Source organism: Microcaecilia unicolor, chromosome 1 (genome assembly GCF_901765095.1).
Source record: "Microcaecilia unicolor chromosome 1, aMicUni1.1, whole genome shotgun sequence".
Classification (NCBI taxonomy): Eukaryota; Metazoa; Chordata; class Amphibia; order Gymnophiona; family Siphonopidae; genus Microcaecilia; species Microcaecilia unicolor.
In genome coordinates this window covers 117,965,892-117,988,394 of record NC_044031.1, presented here as the reverse complement: position 1 = coordinate 117,988,394, position 22,503 = coordinate 117,965,892, and the positions used below count along the sequence as shown (strand labels likewise).

Here is a 22,503-nt window from a genome sequence, read left to right as displayed (position 1 = left end):
TTATATTACCACAAGTTGGGTTATTTTAGCACAGGGGATAGATGGGGATGGAGGAGATTCCATTGGAGATGGGCGGGGATGGGTTAGATTCCAATGGGGACAGGCAGGGACTGGTGAAATTTCTGCCCCATGTAACTCTCTATTTCCAAGCCCACTTTCTCTTCTTGGCTGGAGCCAAGTGTGCAGAAGAAAGCCGCAGACAAGAGTAGAATGGTGACATCTAGTTGTTAAACTCAGAACGGAAATATACTGGGTTCTGGAGGAGCAGTTGTGTATAACCCTGGACCCAAAACCTATCACTTCAATGGTTAGTTTAGATTAAAAAGAGGATAAACATGGGAAGAATTGAGCCCAGACAGGATAAAATGAAAGTTGATATACACAGTCAGTCCTAATTGAGTTTGTAGCCCAAAAGAGTAGGAAACATGCCAAAAAGACAGTGAACATTTTAGGGTCTTGAAAGCATCCCATCTCCAGGAACCTAATATGAACCACACTCTGGGAGAGGTGTGTCAGTAGCAGGAAAAGAGAAGAGTAAAATGCAGAAGAGCCACTGGAGGAGAACAAGGGAGGGGAGGAGAGAGAAGCATCTAGAACAAAATGGAAGCAGGGGAAAGGACAAGCAGTGGCAGGTACTGAGAAGTATGTATGGTGAGGAGCTGGAGGCTTAAGTAGGGGAAAAAGGCAGGGCAAGGATGTCAAAACCTTCCATGGGGGGAAAAGTGTGAGAATGGAAAACATTACCAGGAAGGAAAGGCAGGGCAAGGGGGTAGAAGGTTCAATGAAAGGAGGTGAGGATCATCTTTGCTGTTCTGGGATTGGCCAAAGGTCCATCAAGCCCAGTACCCTGTTTCCAACAGTAGTCAATCCAGGTCACAAATGTCTGGAGGTTACAGATAAAAAAAACTCTGAACCACTCAGCAGATGGTGACTCTCACCCACACACTATCAGGCTCATTTTCAAAAGAGAAGGACGCCCATCTTTCGACACAAATCGGATGATGGGCGTCCTTCTCACAGGGTCGCCCAAATCAGCCTAATTGAAAGTCGATTTTGGGTGTCCCCAACTGCTTTCCATCACAGGGATGACCAAAGTTCACAGGGAAGTGTTGGAGGCATAGCGAAGGCGGGACTTGGGCGTGCCTAACACATGGGCGTCCTCAACCCATAATGGAAAAAAAAGGGCGTCCCTGACAAGCACTTGGACGACTTTACCTGGTCCTGTTTTTCTTACAACCAAGGCACAAAAAGGTGCCTGAGCTGACCAGATGACCACCGGAGAGAATAGGGGATCACCTCCCCTTACTCCCCCAGTGGTCACTAACCCCCTCCCAACCTCAAAAAAACGCTTAAAAAATATTTTGTGCCAGCCTCAAATGTCATACTCAGGTCCATCACAGCAGTATGCAGGTCCCTGGAGCAGGTTTAGTGGGTGCAGTGCACTTCAGGCAGGCAGACCCAGGCCTATCCCCCTCACCTGTTACGTTTGTGGAGGAAACAGCGAGCCCTCCAAAACCCACCACAAACCCACTGTACCCACATCTAGGTGCCCCCCTTCACCCGTAAGGGCTATGGTAGTGGTGTGGGCTATGGTAGTGGTGTACAGTTGTGGGTAGTGGGTTTTGGGGGGGCTCAGCACACAAGATAAGGGTGCTATGTACCTGGGAGCAATTTATGAAGTCCACTGCAGTGCCCCCTAGGGTGCCCAGTTGGTGTCCTGGCATGTCAGGGGGATCAGTGCACTATGAATGCTGGCTCCTCCCACGACCAAAGGGCTTGCATTTGGTTGTTTCTGAGATGGGTGTCCTTGGTTTCCATTATTGCCGAAAATCAGAAACGACCAAGTCTAGGACAACCATCTCTAAGGACGACCTAAATGTCAAGATTTGGGCATCCCCCGACCATATTATCGAAATGAAAGATGGACATCCATCTTGTTTCGATAATACAGGTTTCCCTGCTCCTCCACCGGGACAATTTGCGAGGACGTCCTCAGCAAAACTTGGGCGTCCCTTTGAATTATGCCCCTCCATGTCTGAAAATCCCACTATGCTGCCACCAAAAAAGGACAAGGTCTGTCATCAAACACCTAGCTACCCACCTGGGGTTACCCCGCGGCCACTTAGATGGTTTAACCCCAGCACAACTCAGGTCCGCCTGCACCTGCCACTTGTGCTCTAGACTAGCATCCTCCTCCCAGCGACTATGTCCCAACCTGTCTTTGTCTCCCGCTCTGAAATTATCCCCAGTGATTTCTAGGTTACTGGGGACCACACTCCCAAACTGAGACTGGAGAAAAAGCCAGTATTTCCTAGATGAATTTGAGCTCCCGGGCTAATCAGTGCCCAGAACAACAAGTTTTAAAAATAGCTGGCCACATTACTGCAGGTTACCTTTTATCTGTGTTAACTAAAGAGAGAACGGTCATTCCTCTGTAACAGCTTTAAACATAAACATGTACCACCTGCTGGCCAAACTAGAGAAATACATTTCAAGAAATAATACAGTTTACAGGCTTAAAACCCACTGTTTTATCACGAAGGCCGTCTAAGCCTAAATCTACGTGTCGTGATTTACACCATGTTTTCGTTGATGTCGATGGAGGCGTGCAGATTTAGGCGCTATGATTTCTGCCTAAGTGTATTCTATACACTGCCCCTATACGCTTAGGCAGAAATGTTTTCCATGCAGATCTTTTAGGGGCCATATATATAGAATCCCTCCCTTAGTGCCTAATTGCACCTAACTTATGGCGTACTATATAGAATTAGGGGTATATGAAAAGTGCTAGGCAGAGAGGGGGTCTTTTACTAAATAGTGGTAAGCCCAATGTGGGCTTACTGCTCGCTAAACTAGAAGTACCACAGCAGCCCAACAGTAATTCCTACCCCTGTGTGTGCCATTTCCAGTACAACAAAAATATTTTAACTTTTGTAGCGCCGTTGTTTACCTGGCTATAATGGGGCAGTGCCGTACACTGCCCGGTTACCGCTAAGTTAGCATGGGAACCCTTACTGCCACCTCAATCGGTGGCGGTAAGTGCTCCCCCAAAATGTCCACACAGCAAATGCTTCACTTGCCAGAGTGGGAAGTCCTAGCAATTACTACTACTACTATTTAGCATTTTTATAGTGCTACAAAGTGTATGCAGCGCTGCACAAACATAGAAGAAAGACAGTCCCTGCTCAAAGAGCTTACAATCTAATAGACAAAAAATAAAGCAAGCAAATCAATTAATGTATAGAGGAAAGAGGAAAGGAGGGTAGGTGGAGGTGAGTGGTTACAAGTCAAAAGCAATGTTAAAGAGGTGGGCTTTCAATCTAGATTTAAAGATGGTCAAGGATGGGGCAAGACGTAGGGGCTCAGGAAGTCTATTCCAGGCGTAGGGTGCAGCGAGACAGAAGGAGCGAAGTCTAGAGTTGGCAGTAGTGGAGAAGGGAACAGATAAGAAGGATTTATCCATGGAACAGAGTGCACAGGAAGGGGTGTAGGGAAGGATGAGTGTGGAGAGATACTGGGGAGCAGCAGAGTGAGTACATTTATAGGTTAGTAGAAGAAGTTTGAACAGGATACGAAAACGGATAGGGAGCCAGTGAAGCGACCTGAGGAGAGGGGTAAGGTCCTATGTTATCCAAAGAAGTTATCTAGGTAGCAGAATGAATATTGCCACTGGTGGTCACTGTTCTATTTGGATATTCAGTGCCACTCACTATCCGGATAGTTGTGCTTTTTAAACCACCAGGGTAATATTTCGTTTCTTGTTCCTATCATTAGCTCTGAAGGCACTGCCCAAGTTATAAGACAGCTCATCTTCCATCACTTTGAGCAAACCTTTCAGAGGAGAGGGGAGGCTCACCAGGAAAGGAATGTCTAGGAAAGCAAATTTGCTGAAGGCTTCTAACAGCAGAGACTTTTTCCCCTTTGACTTCCTCCCCACTCTGGCCTCTTATTTTGAGAACGCATCTTGATATGCCTTCTAATGATCCAGAAGTTGGGCATTGAGGTTTTAAAGGCATTCAGCCTTGTCACCAGTAGCATGTGCTGTAGAGTGAAGGTGGCTATTCCTTTTCTCTGGGAACTAGAAAGCATTCATTTCCTGTGTAATTAATCTCAGGTGTTCACTGATAGTACATGGAAAGAGTTCTCTGAACAATGAAGATGAATGCTTGTGCAACTCCAACAAGGATTTGCTTAACTTGACTCATGGGCCAAGGGCCTGATAGTGAGGTTGCAAAAGAGACCATAGTAGATCAGGTGTCTTTAAATAAAAATAAAAATCAGACAAAAGATTGCAAATTAATACTGTCAAATACTGAGCATGATGCAAATAGGAACAACAAACATAGTTTGAAATGTCTATATGCGAATGCCAGGAGCCTAAGAAATAAGATGGGAGAGTTAAATATATTGCACTAAATGAAAAATTAGATATAATAGGCATCTCTGAGACCTAGTGGAAGGAGGATAGCCAGTGGGACACTGTCATACCGGGGTACAAATTATATCATAATGATAGGGTAGATCGAATTGGTGGAGGGGTAGCATTGAATATTAACGAGAGCCTTGAATCAAATAGATTGAAAATTCTGCAGGAAACAAAACACTTCTTGGAATCACTGTGGATTGAAACTCCATGTGTAAAGGGGAAAAGGATAGTGATAGGAGTGTACTACCATCCGCCTGGCCAGGATGAACAGACGGATGAAGAAATGTTAAAGGAAATTAGGGACGCAAACAAACTGGGCAACACAATAATAATGGGTGATTTCAATTACCCCGATATTGACTGGGTAAATGTAACATCGGGGCACGCTAGGGAGGTAAAATTCCTTGATGAAATCCAAGGACTGCTTTATGGAGCCTACAAGAGAAGAAAAATTTCTAGACCTAGTCCTTAGTGGAGCGCATGATCTGGTGCGGGAGGTAATGGTGCTGGGGTCGCTTGATAACAGTGATCATAATATGATCAGATTTGATATTAGCTTTGAAGTAAGCATACATAGGAAATCAAATACATTAGCATTTAACTTTAAAAAAGGAGACTATGATAAAATGAGAAGAGCGGTGAAAAAAAAACTTAAGAGGAGCGGCTGAGAGGGTCAAAAATTTACATCAGGCGTGGATGCTGTTCAAAAACACCATCCTGGAAGCCCAGGCCAAATATATTCCACGTATTAAAAAAGGAGGACGGAAGACCAAATGACAGCCGGCATGGTTAAAAAGTGAGGTGAAAGATGCTATTAGAGCTAAAAGAAAATCCTTCGGAAAATGGAAGAAAGAACTGACTGAAAATAATAAGAAACAGCATAAGGAATGTTAAGTCAAACACAAAGTGCTGATAAGGAAGGCTAAGAGGGACTTAGAAAAAAAGATTGCGTTGGAAGCAAAAACACATAGTAAAAATTTTTTTAGGTATATTAAAAGCAGGAAGCCAGCAAAAGAATCGGTTGGACCGCTAGATGCCGGGGAGTAAAAGGGGCGATCAGGGAAGACAAAGCCATAATGGAGAGATTAAATGACTTCTTTGCTTCGCTCTTCACCTAGGAAGATTTGGATGGGATACCGGTGCCAGAAATGATATTCGAAGCTGACGAGTCGGAGAAACTTAATGAATTCTCTGTAAACCTGGAGGATGTAATAGGGTAGTTCTACAAACTGAAGAGTAGCAAATCTCCTGGGCATGATGGTATTCATCCCAGAGTACTAATAGAACTGAAAAATGAACTTGCGGAGCTATTGTTAGTAATATGTAATATATGTAATTTATCCTTAAAATCGAACGTGGTTCCGAAAGATTGGAGGGTGGCCAATGTAACGCCGATTTTTAAAAAAGGTTCCAGAGGAGATCCGGGAAATTATAGACCGGTGACTCTGACGTCGGTGCCGGGCAAAATAGTAGAGACTATTATAAAGAACAAAATTACAGAACATATTCAAAAGCATGGATTAATGAGATAAAGTCAACATTTTTTTTTAAATTTTTGTTACATTTGTACCCCGTGCTTTCCCACTCATGGCAGGCTCAATGCGGCTTACATGGGGCAATGGAGGGTTAAGTGACTTGCCCAGAGTCACAAGGAGCTGCCTGTGCCTGAAGTGGGAATTAAACTCAGTTTCTTAGTTCCCCAGGACCAAAGTCCACCACCCTAACCACTAGGCCACTCCTCCACTCCAACATGGATTTAGTGAAGGGAAATCTTGCCTCACCAATCTACTACATTTCTTTGAAGGGGTGAACAAACATGTGGATAAAGGGGAGCTAGTTGATATTGTGTATCTGGATTTTCAGAAGGTTTTTGACAAAGAACCTCATGAAAGACTCCAGAGGAAATTGGAGAGTCATGGGATAGGAGGTAGTATTTTATTGTGGATTAAAGACTGGTTAAAAGATAGAAAACAGAGAATAGGGTTAAATGGTCATTATTCTCAATGGAGAAGGGTAGTTAGTGGGGTTCCCCAGGGGTCTGTGATGGGACCACTGCTTTTTAACATATTTATAAATGACCTAGAGATGGTAACTAGTGAGGTAATTAAATTTGCTGATGATACAAAGTTATTCAAATCCATTAAATCACAGGAGGACTGTGAAAAATTACAAGAGGACCTTACGAGACTGGGAAACTGGGTGTCTAAATGGCAGATGACGTTTAATGTAAGCAAGTGCAAAGTGATGCATGTGGGAAACAGGAACCCGAATTATAGCTATGTCATGCAAGGTTCCACGTTAGGAGTCACAGACCAAGAAAGGGATCTAAGTGTTGTCGTTGATGATATGTTGAAACCATCTGCTCAGTGTGCTGCTGCGGCTAACAAAGCAAATAGAATGTTAGGTATTATTAGGAAAGGAATGGAAAACAAAAATGAGGATGATATAATGCCTTTGTATCACTCCATGGTGCGACCGCACCTGGAATATTGTGTTCAATTCTGGTCGCCACATCTCAAAAAATATATAGTGGAATTAGAAAAGGTACAGAGAAGGAAGACGAATATGATAAAGGGGATGGGATGACTTCCCTATGAGGAAAGGCTAAAGCGGCTAGGGCTCTTCAGCTTGGAGAAAAGGCAGCTGAAGGGAGATATGATAGAGGTCTATAAAATAATGAGTGGACTTGAACGGGTAGATGTAAAGCGTCTGTTTACACTTTCCAAAAATACTAGGACTAGGAGGCATGCGATGAAGCTACAATGTAGTAAATTTAAAGCGAATCTGAGAAAATGTTTTGTCACTCAGCGTGTAATTAAATTCTGGAATTCGTTGCCAGAGAATATGGTAAAGGCGGTTAGCTTAGCAGAGTTTTCAAAAAGGTTTGGACGGCTTCCTAAAGGAAAAGTCCATAGACCATTATTAAATGGACTTAGGGAAATTCCACTATTTCTGGGATAAGCAGTATAGAATGTCTTGTACTTTTTTGGGATATTGCCAGGTATTTGTGCCCTAGATTGGCCACTGTTGGAAACAGGATGCTGGGCTTGATGGACCTTTGGTCTTTCCTAGTATGGCAATACTTATGTACTTTTGATCAGAAGCAAACGCAGGTGCTAGAGGCTGTTAGCACCATACTAGTGCCTGTGTTTGCTACCGCCCCATGATCAGAGCCACCAAGCGCGTGAAACAACCTGCTCGCGGACTCAACGCAACTAGCCTGCAAATGCATGCAAAACATGGCTCTTAGTGCAAGTAGCTTGCAAATGCATGCCATACCTATTCATCACCAATGATCAGCGACCAGCCTGCCAAAAACTGATTCGCTGGCCGCAACAAACTCTATGCCAGCTCGGAGCTGGCGTTAGGGTTTGTTAACAATTGGGGAGATATGGTGAGCCCTGTCCAGCATGCATTTGCATGGTAGCAGGCCCCCATTCCCTCCGATGGAGCAGCCCACCATAGCAAACCTGACCTGACCCCCTCCCAGCGACAGGGGGCTGGAGGTCTGGCGGATCTCCAGTCCCCCAGACTCCCCCCCCCCGACACAGGTTCAGGGGAGGCTGGAGATCCGATGGGTCTTTAGCCCTCCCTTAACCCTTCCCCCAGCTTCCCTCAGATGTCCCTGGTGGCCCAGTGGGCTGCTGGTCAATCCCCCCCCCACCTGGTAGTCTAGCGGCCCTTCCCATCTCTCTACATTCAGTTGGAGGAGGAAGGTGACCTCCCTCCTCTTCCATCGGTGCCACCTGGAAAATGGCGGCGCCCAGCACTGCCCAATGCATCCTGGGATGCAATGAGCAGGGCTTCATACCATATAAGGGAGTTTCTCCCTTATATGGTGTGAAGCCCCACTCAGCACATCCCAGCGCAGGGCTTTTGAACATCTGCCCATCAGTGAGAGTCTCAGATTGATTTGACAATGTAATCACAGTACAGCAAATCCTGTCAACATTGATCAGTAACCAGATGATAGTTAAAACTGTAATCAAGCTGAAGTCAGGTGAAAACACAAATCATCCTAAATATAACATGCTTCTGGTGGAAGATCAAGCAACAGTGGTTCTCAGATTAAAATTTGAACTGTAGCTGGAATGAGTTAGTTCTGCCAGTTCTCCCCCTTAGCTCTGAAAAATATTAGGAACCTTGAAGTAAACAGTACTTACATGGTATATAAAAGGCCATGACGATAAGGAGAAAATAGTAGTAGTCAAAGGAGACATTATACTTGTTGGGAAGCCGCAGGGAATACATGCCTGTTTTCTGTACATATGGCAGGGCAGCATAAATAGTCAAAAGTTCACCAGCCGCTCCAACTGGATATAGAATAATGAATAAATTGTACCTGAAATGACAAGATTTCTAAAATTATTAACAGCTGACAAACTCCAGTCAAACCTATATTTAATATGTTGTGTATGCTTCTTATGGATTTAGGGCCTGATTCAGTCTTTTTATGTTGCCTTCATGTAGTCACACATTGTGTCATGTACCCTACCTCAACGCAAGTGGCGTCCTCGGGCTGCGTGGGGTCCCGTCAACACGCACACTTAACTGGAACTGCCTGAGCCATGTGTGTGTAGTCCTCTCTGGGTTTGTTCAGAGAGCGGTGGTTGCAGGCTCCTTAATTGCTTTGCTTCCATGCACCTGGGTCTGCTTTCTCTCTGCCTGGCTTTCAGGCTCCTTGATTGCTTTGTTTCCACCCACCTGGGTCTCCTCTTCCTCTACCTGGCTTCCCTTGCTTCTTTCCTATTGGTCTTCCAGTTCCTCCTTCCCCTGCTCTTGTCCTATGGCTGTGCCCCTTCTCACTGCTGATGTCAGACACCAGCACTTTAACAGCTGAGCTCTCCCTGGACTCCTTGCTTCTGCTTCTACTTTGGTAGGTGTTTCTAACTCTGTAGTCTGCTTGTTATCTACTGGTCCCTCGTTGCTGACTTTGCCTGTACCTGGATTACCCTTCTGCCTGCTGCCTGCCTACTGACATTTGCCTGCATCTGGATTACTCTCTTGCCTGCCGCCTGCCTACTGATTTTTGCCTGCATCTGGATTACTCTCTTGCCTGCCACCTGCCTACTGACTTTCGTCTGTAACTGAGTTACTCTCTTGCCTGCCTACTGACTGCCCACAGATGAAAGGGTTGGCGAGTCCTTTGATTAGCGCCAGCGACTGAGCGTCAATGTTCTTGGATCTTGAAAGAACAACTCCATCACTCCCGAATTATTCAACCACCATGTCCAAAGCAGTGGAGGAGTGAGTTAGAGGCATATGCTGAAATGGAGGACGTTTACAGCAGAACCCGAATCGGCGGAACCACTCCTAAACACCTAAGAGAAATCAACTTGGAGTTTTTGGCTTCCATGGAGGTTACATTGAATACCATCTGGAAGGCACCTCGGGACCTAACGGTGGCAGTAAATAATTTTGTTTCAGATATAATTTTATTAGAGAGTTACATGGACAATTTAACTGAACCCTTTGAGAGTGAAAAATTGATATAACAAATTATTCTACACAAGCAAGAAGTGGTTATGATTTTGAAAATGATAATAGACCAGAAACTTTGAATAATAAAATGAATATTATTATGGATGATTAATATCGAGATTATTGTTTTTCCCAGAGTTCCGGGTATGACTCCTAAAGTTTTCCTCAGAAATATTTCCTCAATTATTACTTTAAAAGGAGTGAAGCCTGTGAAAACTGGGATTACTTTAATCAGTGGGATTTGAATTAGAAACTTAAGTATATGTATTGTTAAATAACTTCTGGTTTTTAAAAGAGAAAGAATGTAATCAGATGTATTATTTCTAACTAATATTTGACAATAAGTATGTTATCAATGAAATGATTTGACTATTCACCATATTGGCCTTGAAGAAGCCAACCAGATGATCAATGTGGAATAATGAATTAGATGAGTAATATCTGAGGATAATCAGGTTAATACCACTTTTTTTCTATTTACTGTTTAATTCTTCTCCTTATCTTGTTTCACTCTCCCTATTTAGTGGTCTAAGGAAGAGAATAGAATTACCTGACTGAAATAATTCCTATATATATTACTTTCTCTGTATTTCCCGCAAGTTGTTTTATCACTTGTAAAAATTTAAATGGTTATAAATAAAAAATTAACAAACAAAAAAAGTTCATTGTACAGCTTTGGAACTGTAGACTGGTCTCAAATATTTTGAAAAACTTGGATGAGCAAACAAGAAAACTTCTCCATGTTGTTGTCTAAATTATTTTATTTGTCAAAATCAATTATTGAGTCAGAACAGGGAGAACAAGTTGTCAATGATCCCACAATTGCCAACTTAACACAATTTCTTGAGCCCTCCCAGGATATTATTTCCACTGGAGCTACTTTTCTTGTTACTTTTGCCACTGAGAACAATAAATTGTTAGTCTTACAGGCTTATTTTTAAAAGAAAGTTTTGATGTATTGTGATCAGAAGATTACTATTTTTCCTGATATTTGTAGAGCTATCCAGTCAAGAAGGAGACTCTTCAATTAAAATCTAAAGTATTAGCTGTTGGAGCTACCTTTTTCTTATGGTTTCCTTGTAGATAATTTCCTATCAGCAGACTAATTATGTGTTTAATGATCCTTCTCAACTGGAGGCTTTCCTTTTAAACAAGTAAATATAGCTTTTATATATATATATATATATATATATATATATATATATATATATATATATATCTTTATCTTTCTTCTGGGAAAGGATGGGTATAGAGGAAGTTAGATAAGTCAATAGTATTACCCTTAATTGTTTTGTAATTTTTCTCTCTTTTTTCCGTGTTATGGATAGCTTCCATAATCTGGTGAACTGAATATGTTTTTTTCTTTCCATTATGACTATGATGGTACAATTTAATTGTATTATGATTTTATTTCTACTATAGTTTATTTTCAAATTTCAATAAAAAAATAAAACAATAAAAAAAACATCTCCATCTTCTAGAGGGCATTTATAAGACATCAGTATATACTGAAACTGAATATTCTTTGAGCCAAAGGAGGCATGGCCCTCTTAGAGAAAGCCTATACATGTAAAGGGTAATTCGTCTAAAATGAAACCTCTCTTTAGGCATCAAGAAAACACTTATATGGAGCCTATTCTATAAAGAAAAGTAAGCACCTACATTCTTTATAGAGTACTAGCATAATAAGTCAAAAACCATTTATCATTTATTATATTTGATATACCATTTATCTTGTATTCAAATCAAAAACAGTTTACAATAAAATCAAAAACATTTATAAATGAACATAAATATATGGTACAAGGAACTCCAATATGGATAGTAAAGCTCAATTACTCAGGCCAATCATTCACTTATAATCATTCACAGACAGACCAGAACGAACTTTGATACAGATATATCAATATCATTATAAAATATCAGTTATTTTCTTCACATCTTCCCTCCCCTCAATTGCAGTAATCATTTAGTAGACTAAAAGGCATCCCAAAGCTAAGTCATTGCTCCCATCATCATCTGAAGGCCAGATTGAAAAAATGTGTTTTCAGAAGTATATGGAAAGCAGTATATGAATTCTGTAAACTAAGATTTTGAGGAAATGAATTGCAAAGGGCTGGGGCAAGGCGTGGATTCTCATTGTGCCCTCACTGGTGGTGGCAGAAAAAGCCTGTTATCCATTAAAGAGCAAAGTGTATGGGTAGGTGTATAAGGGATGACCTGAGTTGCACCTTCATTTCAAGTGCAATCACTTACACCACCCTTAGAGCTGGTATAAATGCTCATGCTTAGATTGTTAAAGAATGCACAAACATTTATAATGTAGGCCCATAAATGTATGCTCCACCCACATGAATGCCCACCTTCAAAATACATTCTATTGAATATTAGTCTGCAATTACAGGATAGTGTGTACCTGAAAAATGGTCATTTATATGTGTACGTATCAATATTCATACAAGCATATATGACTTGAATACTGGGAATTATTCACATTCATGCCACCTAAATTTAGGCAACTCTGTGTAACTTCAACAAGAGCAGCCTTGAGCCTGGACAAAGCGCAGCTACACAGCAGATTCTGATGAACAGAATATGATACTTTTTTTTAAAGTGTTAGGTATGAAGGGTCCTATTAGCATCAAAAGAGAACATAAGCTAGTCCTTAGATGTAAGCAAAGTTCTCCTGTGGTCCTGCTCCTGCAGGCCACGGCATGCACTACTGTTCTGCCCCCATTACAAGGGGCAGCTTGTGCTATCTGTATGTAACAATTTACATGCCTGTATATTTATTAAGTTGTGTATGGTGGTGTATCTGGTCCCTGAATTTCTGCAGTCCTCTGTGATTTAGCCTTTATGAACATGTGTTCTGCTCTTGGAGCACTGTTGTTAGTGCCGGCATCTGGGTATGCTGGGAGGAGCAGAATTCCCCTTCCCTCCGATTGTTCTTGAGGTAAATTGAGAGAGATAGTAGCAGTACTTAGCTCATAGATCCAGTGTGTACAGGGCTTGAACTGTCCATGCTGAGGCAGTAAACTGCTGCTTGCTTTTTCCTCTCAGGGTAGTAATCCATATTGATTTTTCATCTGTTGAAGCAGCTGCTGCTGTGCTGTAACAGCTGAAGAGATTATTGCTGTCTCTTGAGTATTTCATATTTTCCAGTCACTGACAGTTCCATCTCTCTGGGAGAGGGGCTAATCACAGACACAGACTCTCTCTGTATGTACAGAATCCCTAATCCATCTCAATACAACTGTAAGTGATTGTCATCAACTGTACAAAAAAAAGAATTTGATTAAGGATTGGAGTCTATTCTTGGTAAAAAGCAGCCCCAGGTTTAACTCTCTGAACAGACTCAGTATATAACACTGAGTTAGGAACATACTCAGTACATAACACTGGGTTAAGACTGGCTCTAGTCAACAACATTCACCAACCGGCCTCCTGCCGGGTCAAACATACAGTTCTTTAAGGTCCCAAGTTGAACTTGTCTTACATTTCTGTCACAGTTGCAATTCACAGATATGTGGTGGAGGCATATACAGTAGGCCTTCGCTGCTTCCCTCTGGGCCTCTTTAATCTGGCTGTGCCCCTAGCTTTTATACTTCCTGGACCATACCCTACTGGCTCTACCTCTCCCGTGTCACTTCCCCCCGGCCCAGACTGTGAGTTTTAAGGGGGTCTGATACTGAGAGGGAATATCCTTAAGGGGAAGTGGCAGCAGCCTATAAGACACCTTCATAAGCTCTTTATAGAATTACCCCCCCCCCCCCATAAAGTTACTATTCTAGGCCTCCAGGACTGCTTAACAGCTTCAACAGATCCAATACACAAAACGTATTGAAGTATGAAAGTAAACATCTCAAATCCATCTCCATCATTAAACTTGCTCAAACATTCTGATTAGAAAGACCAAGTGAGAATCTAAAAGGTATATGTTGTGCTGATTAAGGTGCAGTTCCATCATCCCTGTTGACCTCTTCCCTCTGGATTAGCATGAGGAGCTTCAGGAGGGGTTCAGAACTCAGAGACAGCAAGAAAACCCGGGCAGTATTCCACTGACTGGAAGGGATTTTAGTGTCCCAATGGACCCCTTTAGTTTGCAACAGTACATGTGGGTTGCAGAGCAAGGCTATAGAGGAGATATCAGTCCTTAAGAACAGTTAAGAGAAGGGAGTATGTGTGTGTCCCTTTAAAGGCTAGGGAAGGGGAAGTCAAGTGGAGGTTCTTCAGATTCCAGAAAATGGAGATCCCTGGCTCCAACTAGAAAGGTTAATGCTCTAATTAGGGTATAGGAAGTGCCTGCAATTCTGAGAAGCCAGATGACCTCCTACCCAAGAAGCAGAGGGGGAGCTGAAGAAAGAAAGGGGAAGAGGTTTCTTTCACAGAAGGGCACTCAGGGTTAAGAGAGAAAGCCCTGAAATTTTAAAGCTAAGCTAGGCTCAGTAACCTCTGGGAAGGGGGATTCCAGGCAGGTGGGAGAAGAAGTCAGGCAGTTCACAGGGCACAGCCAGTATTGTACGGATAGCCCACATTCTTATTGTTATTCAAAATGTATTTGCAAAGTCTTAGGTAGGGCTGGTGCAAAGGTATTCATTGCACTTCAGTTTTGTGGCCCTTTCAATAAACAACCAAGCCCTGATTCCCCAACTGAGAATTTAATCCAACAGAACACCCCAATAGCACCCTTCTCATAATAAACAAAACACCCTAGTGGCAATAAAAGAGTGGCATGGCAGGTAATTACTCTGGGTGGGAGCAGCAGCAAGGGTGGCGTGAACAGACCAAGGCACCAAAAGTACAACAGAACATTTCTGTTCTATGTTCACAGACAAAAGGCCGGGGGCAAGACTGCAGAAAGCAAATGCTAATAGGGATGGATGTATGGTAGACCAGGATGGATTCTCATAAGACTGTGTTCATGAGGAGCTAGCTAATCTAAAAGTAGACAAAGCAATGGGACACATTGGGAGAAGTTCTAGCAGCTCCACTGTCTGACCTCTTCAGTGCTTCCTTAGAGTCTGGAGTGGTCCCAGAAGACTGGAGAAGGGTGCATAAGAACAGAAGTAAGGAGGAGGTTGTGAATTACAGACTGGTCAGTCTGACCTCAGTGGTGAGTAAACAAATGGAAATGCATCTAAAGCAGAGGATTGTGAGGTTTCTTGAATCAAATGGATGGCAGGACCCAAGGCAGCATGGTTTCACTAGAGGCAGGTCTTACCAGACAAATCTGATTTATTTCTTTGGATGACCAAACAGTTGGACATGGGAGGGATGCAAGATGTGGTGTACTTGGATTTTAGCAAAGCCTTTGACAGAGTTCTGCACAGGCGACTGATAAATAAACTGAGTGCCCTCAGTAAGGGACCTAAAGTGACTGACTGAGTTAAAAACTGCTTAAATGGAAGGAGACAGAGGGTAGTGGTAAATGGAGCTTGCTCTGAGGAAAAGGATTTTATCAGTGGTGTACAGCAGGGAACTGTCCTTGGGACAGCTCTTTTTAACATCTTTGTGAGTGATATCGCAGAAGGACTGTTTGGTAAGGTTTGTCTCTTTGCGGATGATGCCATAGGGTGGACACTCTGGAGGGTGTGGATAGTATGAGGAACGATCTAGTGAAGCTTGAAGAATGGTCCAAAAATTGGCAACTAAGATTAAATGCTAAGAAATGCAGGATCATGCACTTGGGTTACAAAAATCCAAGGGAATGGTACAATATAGGGGGTGAAGTGCTTCTGTGTATGAAAGAAGAGCAGGACTTGGGGGTGATTGTGTTTGATGATCTTAAGTTGGCCAAACAGGTAGAAAAGGCAATGGTCAAAGCCAGAAGGATGCTCAGGTGCATAAGGAGAAGGATGATCAGCAGGAAAAAGGAGGTGATAGTGCCCCTATATAAGTCTCTGATGAGGCCCCATTTAGAGTACTGTATGTAATTCTGGAGACCACACCTTCAAAAAGATATAAACAGGATGGAGTTGATCCAGAGAGCGGCTACAAAATTGGTCAGGGGTCTCTGTCATAAATCATATAGGGACAGGCTTATGAACCTCAACATCTATTCACTAGAAGAGAGGCAGGAGAGAGGGGATATGATAGAGACATTTTAACTTTAGACGAGAGTTATCTGTCGGACGGAAGGTTCTTCTGCTGCAATTTGACATGTCCAGCGCTTTCAACATGGTGGACCATGAACTCCTGCTTCATCTTCTGGACTCTTTCGGTATAGGAGGGCCTGTCTTGCATTGGTTCAGGGGTTTTTTGACATCCAGATCCTACCAGGTCTTGTTGAACTCCACCTCTTCTGAACTGTGGAAGGCCTCCTGTGGGGTCCCTCAGGGCTCTCCCCTTTCACCTACCTTATTTAATATTATGATGATGCCTCTAGCCTCAGCACTCACAAAGCTGGACCTCAACCCTTTCATCTACACGGATGATTTTACAGTCTACATCCCATTTCACTCCACCGTATCAGAAGTTGCTAACCTCATTGATGCCTGTTTCTCCGCCTTGGAGCATTGGGCCCGGGTGTTCCGCTTCAAACTAAACAGGGAAAAAACCGTGTCTTATCCTCTCGTCCACTCACGCCCACATATCTGACACAATGCTTCCAGTATTGGGCTCTGCCCTTCTGATTGCTAACAGTCTGCGACTTTTAGGAGTGCACCTGGACTCACATCTCCAGCTGGCTGATCACTTGCACTTGGTCTGCAAAAAATGTTTCAGGCAATGTGGAGGCTTCGGCGCATAAGACACCTCCTTACCAGAGATTTGTTCCGTACCCTTGTTCACTGGCTCGTCCTCTCCCATCTGGATTATTGTAGTGGAATTTATGCGGGCTGCCAGGCCTCTTTGTTGAAAAAGTTCCAAACAGCTCAAAATACTGCGGCGAGACTCATCCTTAGAGAACGACGCTTTGCTCACGCCAAACCATTGCGCTTTAAACTCCATTGGCTGCCAGTACAGGAGCGCATTGCCTTTAAACTTTGCTCCCTGACACACAAAATCATCTATGGGGCTGCCCCGGATTACATGCTCCCCTTGATCGACCTTCCGCCTAGAAATGCCAACCCTGCTGCTCGGTCCTATCTCCACCTCCACTTCCCGAGCTGTAAGGGTGTCAAGTACAAGAAGATCTTCACCTCGTCCTTCCGCTACTGGAGTCCCAAACACTGGAACGCTCTACCTCGCCACCTTAAAACTCAAGAGGACCATACCCTCTTCAAGAAGCTGTTAAAGACCTACTGCTTTGCCAAGACTTACTCCCTAATTTCCGCTGTAGATTGATGCACCCCCTTGTCCCTTCCCTGCCTAGCTCACACTGTTAGATTCTCCTCCCCCTTTTTGCTTCCTGTATGCTTTTCTGCGCTTTTACCTTTGTAATTTTTACTTAACTTTCTGTAAGCCACATTGCGCCTGCATGAGTGGGAAAATGTGGGATATATTAGCAACCCATAAATAAATAAATACCTCAGTGGCATTAATGTACAGGAGGTGAGCTTTTTTCAAATGAATGAAAACTCTGGAATGAGAGAGCATAGGATGAAGTTAAAGGAAATAGACTTAGGAGGAATCTAAGAAAATACTGGTTGGTACGTGGAATGGTCCCCCAGTGGAGGTCGTGGAGACAAGGGCTGTGTCAGAATTTAAGAAAGTGGGGGACAGGTATGTGGGATCTCTAGGAAAAGGAAGAGTTAGTGGTTACTGAGGATGGGCAGAATGGATGGGCCATTTGGCCCTTATCTACCATCATGTTTCTAGAACACAGCTAAAGCCCAGGATATCAACACTAAAAGAAGATAATATTTTTTCTTTCTATTCGTTTTTTTTTTTTTTTTTTGGTGAGGGGTCCTTTTTTTTCTTTTAAAGACAAAGTGGAGGAACCAGTAAAATGGGAGACAACCAGTTGCTGTTGGACTCTATCACTCAGAATTTAAGCATCTCATTCACTTCTATAGCCATAACTTGTTGCCAAACCTTCAGAATCTGTTATGGTCACTGTTGAATGACCAGTCCTCGGACCAATATCATAACAAGTGAGATGAGTAAAGATGCTGGACAACACATCCACATTCGTAAGCAAGTCATTCTAGGTCAGCTTTTTGCGCTGCTGAAAATTGGTCCCTGAATGAGACATATAGGGCCTTATTCTATAAATGTTATGCTCCTAATTTATGAGCATAATCTATTTTGGAGCATAGACTATGCTCGTAATTTAGGAGCATAACCTTTATAGAATAAGGCTCATTGTGGTTCAGGTTTCATTGGAATTTCTAGCCCCCTGGTCTAGAGCTGAGGTTTCAGGGGTTCACTTTTTCAGTAGATTCATATGGAAGACCTGAGCCTTCTTCCATTTATCAGGTTGGGCTATGTTATAATTCGCAAGTCCCATCTTCTTAATGACTTTGTAAGAACAATAAGTTTAAAAGGGAACCCTTTTTTTGAAGAAGAAAAATTTATGCAAAGGAACTTTCTTACTCATAGCCATGCAAATGCTTCAGAGAATGCTAGCAAGAAATCAGTGTCAAAATGACACTGGCATTTAAATAGAATGCCATCAGACTCTTGTATCCAATTCTAGTACAAGGGTCTGGCTGCATTCTATTTAAATACCAGCACCATTTTGACGCTGGTTTCATGCTCAGTCTTTGAAGCATTTGCTTACCCATGAGTAAGAAAGTTATTTTATATAAATTTTCTTCATCAAAAAATGTTTATTCTTAACCTTTGGGTCATTGTTCTGCAGATTGAGAATCACCATAACTATGACATGTTCAACAGCATAAATATATGCACAGAATGAATGCAAGCACTGCAAGTTTTTGCTCCTGAAGAATCCGTGAGGTGAAACGGCGGTCCCGTTGAGCTGAGCTGACAATATAAGTGCTATTTACTATAAGCTTATAAGATAGATATAAGTTATTGACTCGTGAGTGTTGTGATTGTAGTTTTCTAAGGAATGCTGAAGAAGCAACAGTGTAGTTTTAATTGAAATGGAAAAACATACAAAAACAAAAATTAAGAGTTATAACAAAATAAAAATAATTTAAATAAGGAACTGAAGGTTTTTGACCAATAAAACAGAGCCTAATATCCCTATGAGCCATCCATTGTGATACGCTTGGGATTTCTGAGGTCTTTTCTTTCTTCGAATTAAAAATAGAGAATAAAGATTGTTATTGAAACATATTGCACTTTTGATATGTTGTGTCTTGAGACAATTTTGTGCAAAGTAACTCTTTGGTGTCGATATCATTTGTAAGGACCCTGTCACTTGCAAGGTCAGAAACACCAAGACTATCTTCAGGTGGGTCCACAAAATGATTGTATTCCCTGGCTTGTATAGCTTAAGCCTTCTCTAGACAGACCTTGGCAGCCTCTCTAACTTTCTTCAGCTGGTCTTTCATCTTCAGGATGTAGTCTACAAGGTTTTGACCTGGGGTTGGCTCCTCCTCCCTGGTTTCATGGACAACATGAACGATTCCCTGGAGCTTTCTTCCATAAAGCAATTCAATATGGAGAAACACATTGAGCTTTGGGGTACTTCTTGGCAAGCAGTACATATGGCAGCAAGAAGTCCCAGTTTTTGCCATCCTCTGCAACAAGTTTCCTCAACATCTATTTGATGGTTTTATTGAAACACTTGACAATTGTATTGTTGGGGGTGTGGTAGTCGTGTTAGTTCACTCTTAAGGTTATCAATAGAAATCAAACAAAATAAAACATGGAAAAGAAAATAAGATGATACCTTTTTATTGGACATAACTTAATACATTTCTTGATTAGCTTTCGAAGGTTGCCCTTCTTCGTCAGATCGGAAATAAGCAAATGTGCTAGCTGACAGTGTATATAAGTGAAAACATTCAAGCATTACTTTGACAATCTGACAGGGTGGGAGGATGGGGGTGGGTAGGAGGTATGCATGGGGACATCAAAGCATATCATAAGAGATCTACAACCTATACTCCAGGAGGATGAATTACTGAAAGAGATATTCCCATCCCCACCAGTACTGGCCTTCCGACAGCCACCCAACTTAAAACACAAGCTAATCAGAAGTAAACTTCCATCACAGACTGAAAAGGAACAGAAGGGCACACTTCCCTGTAATTTATCCAGTTGCAAACTATGCCAAAATATTTCACAGGACCCCACAGTCATCCACAAAGGAAAGATATTCAACATAAAGGAATCTTTCTCTTGCTCATCTTCCAATGTGGTATATATCATTCAGTGTAAAAAATGTAACAAAGGATGCTATATTGGAGAAACAGGCCAGGTGCTTAAGACAAGATTCAATTTACATAGACATCACATGAACAATACTGGTGCCAGTAGGGCTCCCACCCCTGTTGGTCAGCATTTTACAGGACCAGGATACTGTACCAGTGACTTCACAGTGAGAATCCTGAAAGGTAACTTTAAAACCATACAAGAATGTAAGACTTTTGAAGTCAGAATGATTGAATATTTTAACACCCAACAGAAAGGACTTAACAAGGATCTGGGGTTCCTAGCCCATTATAAACCATAAAGCTGTATTTCTCTGTTGATCACCCCACCCCTCACCTATCCACACCCATCCTGTTAGAATATCAATGATATGCTTTGATGTCCCCATGCATACCTCCTACCCACCCCCATCCTCCCACCCTGTCAGACTGTCATAGTAATGCTTGAATGTTTTCACTTATATACACTGTCAACTAGCACATTTGCTTATTTCCGATCTGACGAAGAAGGCAACCTTCGAAAGCTAATCAAGAAATGTATTAAGTTATGTCCAATAAAAAAGGTATCATCTTATTTTCTTTTTCCATGTTTTATTTTGTTTGATTTCTATTGTTGGGGGTGGTATTACAAGGTGTGGAGGGTTTCCACTTTCAGCAGGGCAGATATTTGCTTCATTCGTCCAACTTGTCAGAAGACCTCTATCAGGTCACTTGCTAATGTAGCAGTCTTCATATTATGTATAGCTATGGCTCTGACGTACCGGACAGTGTAGTCAAGAATGATAAGAATAAATTTATTACCTTGTGTTTCTTTCTAGTGGCCCTATCAAACTCATAGCTACTATCTCAAAAGGTATCTCTATAACAGGTATTGGTAGGAAAGGAGCAGGTCGGACCCCAGCAGGCTTATTTAGTTTGCACATAGGAAAAGGATGATGTGAGGGGGTGGGTGATACATGGCTGGATTTCCATAGAGCCAGTTGGGTGTATAAATATTTATTAACCAAAGCACCATGTGGGGTAGGACCCGACACGGGACTATGTTTTGGCGGGACAACCACATGCTTCAGGGGTCATAAACACTGTTTTACAAAGACGTCCAAATCCAAACATAGACGTTTCTTTCGAAAATGCCCCTCCACGTTACCTACTTCTTTTGGAGATGGGATCTTCTTGATCCCCTATTCCTCCTTATTCAGGCATCCTGTACCTCAGAGTTCAACTGTGAATCAGACTTACAACCCCTCCTCTTTCCACACTTCTCACCTCTTCTCAGCTTCTGAGTTAAAGGACCAAGATTCTGATGGGCCCCCGAGTTGGAAACACACCACACTTCCCACTACATCTCTACTTTGGACTTTCCACTGTGGGAAGATTCTGGGCACGCCCCCCCCCCCCCCCCCCTACACTTAGATTTCAAACTTCCCTCCAATTTCCTGCTATTATTGGGGCTCTCCCAAATTAGACCACATCTTCGTTCATTTGACTGGCACTAATCTGGAGTAGGGACCCTGAATGCTCCTCCTGTTACTGCAAGAAAGGCACATCATGGTGACCTGCTGCACAAGATGTCTAGAGTCCTCTAGGAAAGAAAGAAGAACCACACTCCGCAAAGGATCAAGCAATAAAAAGGAACAGAGTAGGCCAAGTAGTGGAAGTAAGTATCACAAGAGCTTTAAATTACAGATGAATCTTTATTAAAATGACCCGACGTGGTCATGTTTTGCTTAATGCCTACATTAGGAGTCCTTAAAGACTATGTAAATAGGATTAATATGAATAAAAGACTGAAATGCAGACCATTTCTAATACCAGTTGATTGCTGATATTAGAGGTGGTCTACATTCAATTTTTTTCCCCTAAGAAAGTGATATGCTACTGGGTGCTCTATTACAGCCTAAACATTAGGACACTTGGATTGTAGGTAGAATTCCCTAGCTGTGCTTTGATTTATTGCACAGTATTTAAGGACCCCTGGTACAGGCATCAGCTGAAACTTGGCTGTGTTGGGCCATTTTAATAAAGATGCATCTATGATTTAAGGCTCATGTGATACTTCCTTCCATTCCTTGGCCATCTCTATTCCTTTTTGTTGCTGGAGTCTTCAAGGACCAGAGTTTGCTATGCCTTCTCTAAAAGAAAAATACAGAACAGAGATACTAGCACACTAATAAACCAGCAATTTTCTGCTTCAATTTTTTCACAAAGAATCAAAAACAGAAAAGAAAAAAAAAACCTTGCAAACTAGGAATTAGTTCATTCTTTAAAAGTAATTACAATTATACACCTCTATGCATTCAAAAGCAATTAACTGAATTCAGATGACAATTAGCTAAACTGATACATCTGTACCCCAAAGTGTTGGAT

The 22,503-nt window shown here is 42.2% G+C and overlaps 1 protein-coding gene across 2 annotated transcripts in view; it reads right to left on the bottom strand.

Annotated features, from left to right (window-relative positions):
* Nucleotides 1-22,503, bottom strand: part of HACD1 (3-hydroxyacyl-CoA dehydratase 1) — a 63,268-nt gene that overhangs the window by 2,746 nt on the left and 38,019 nt on the right. For both annotated transcript variants that reach the window (XM_030189931.1, XM_030189930.1), the window contains exon 6: nt 8,590-8,768. In XM_030189931.1, the coding sequence (XP_030045791.1) occupies nt 8,590-8,768 (179 nt within the window). The remainder of the gene's footprint in view (nt 1-8,589; nt 8,769-22,503) is intronic.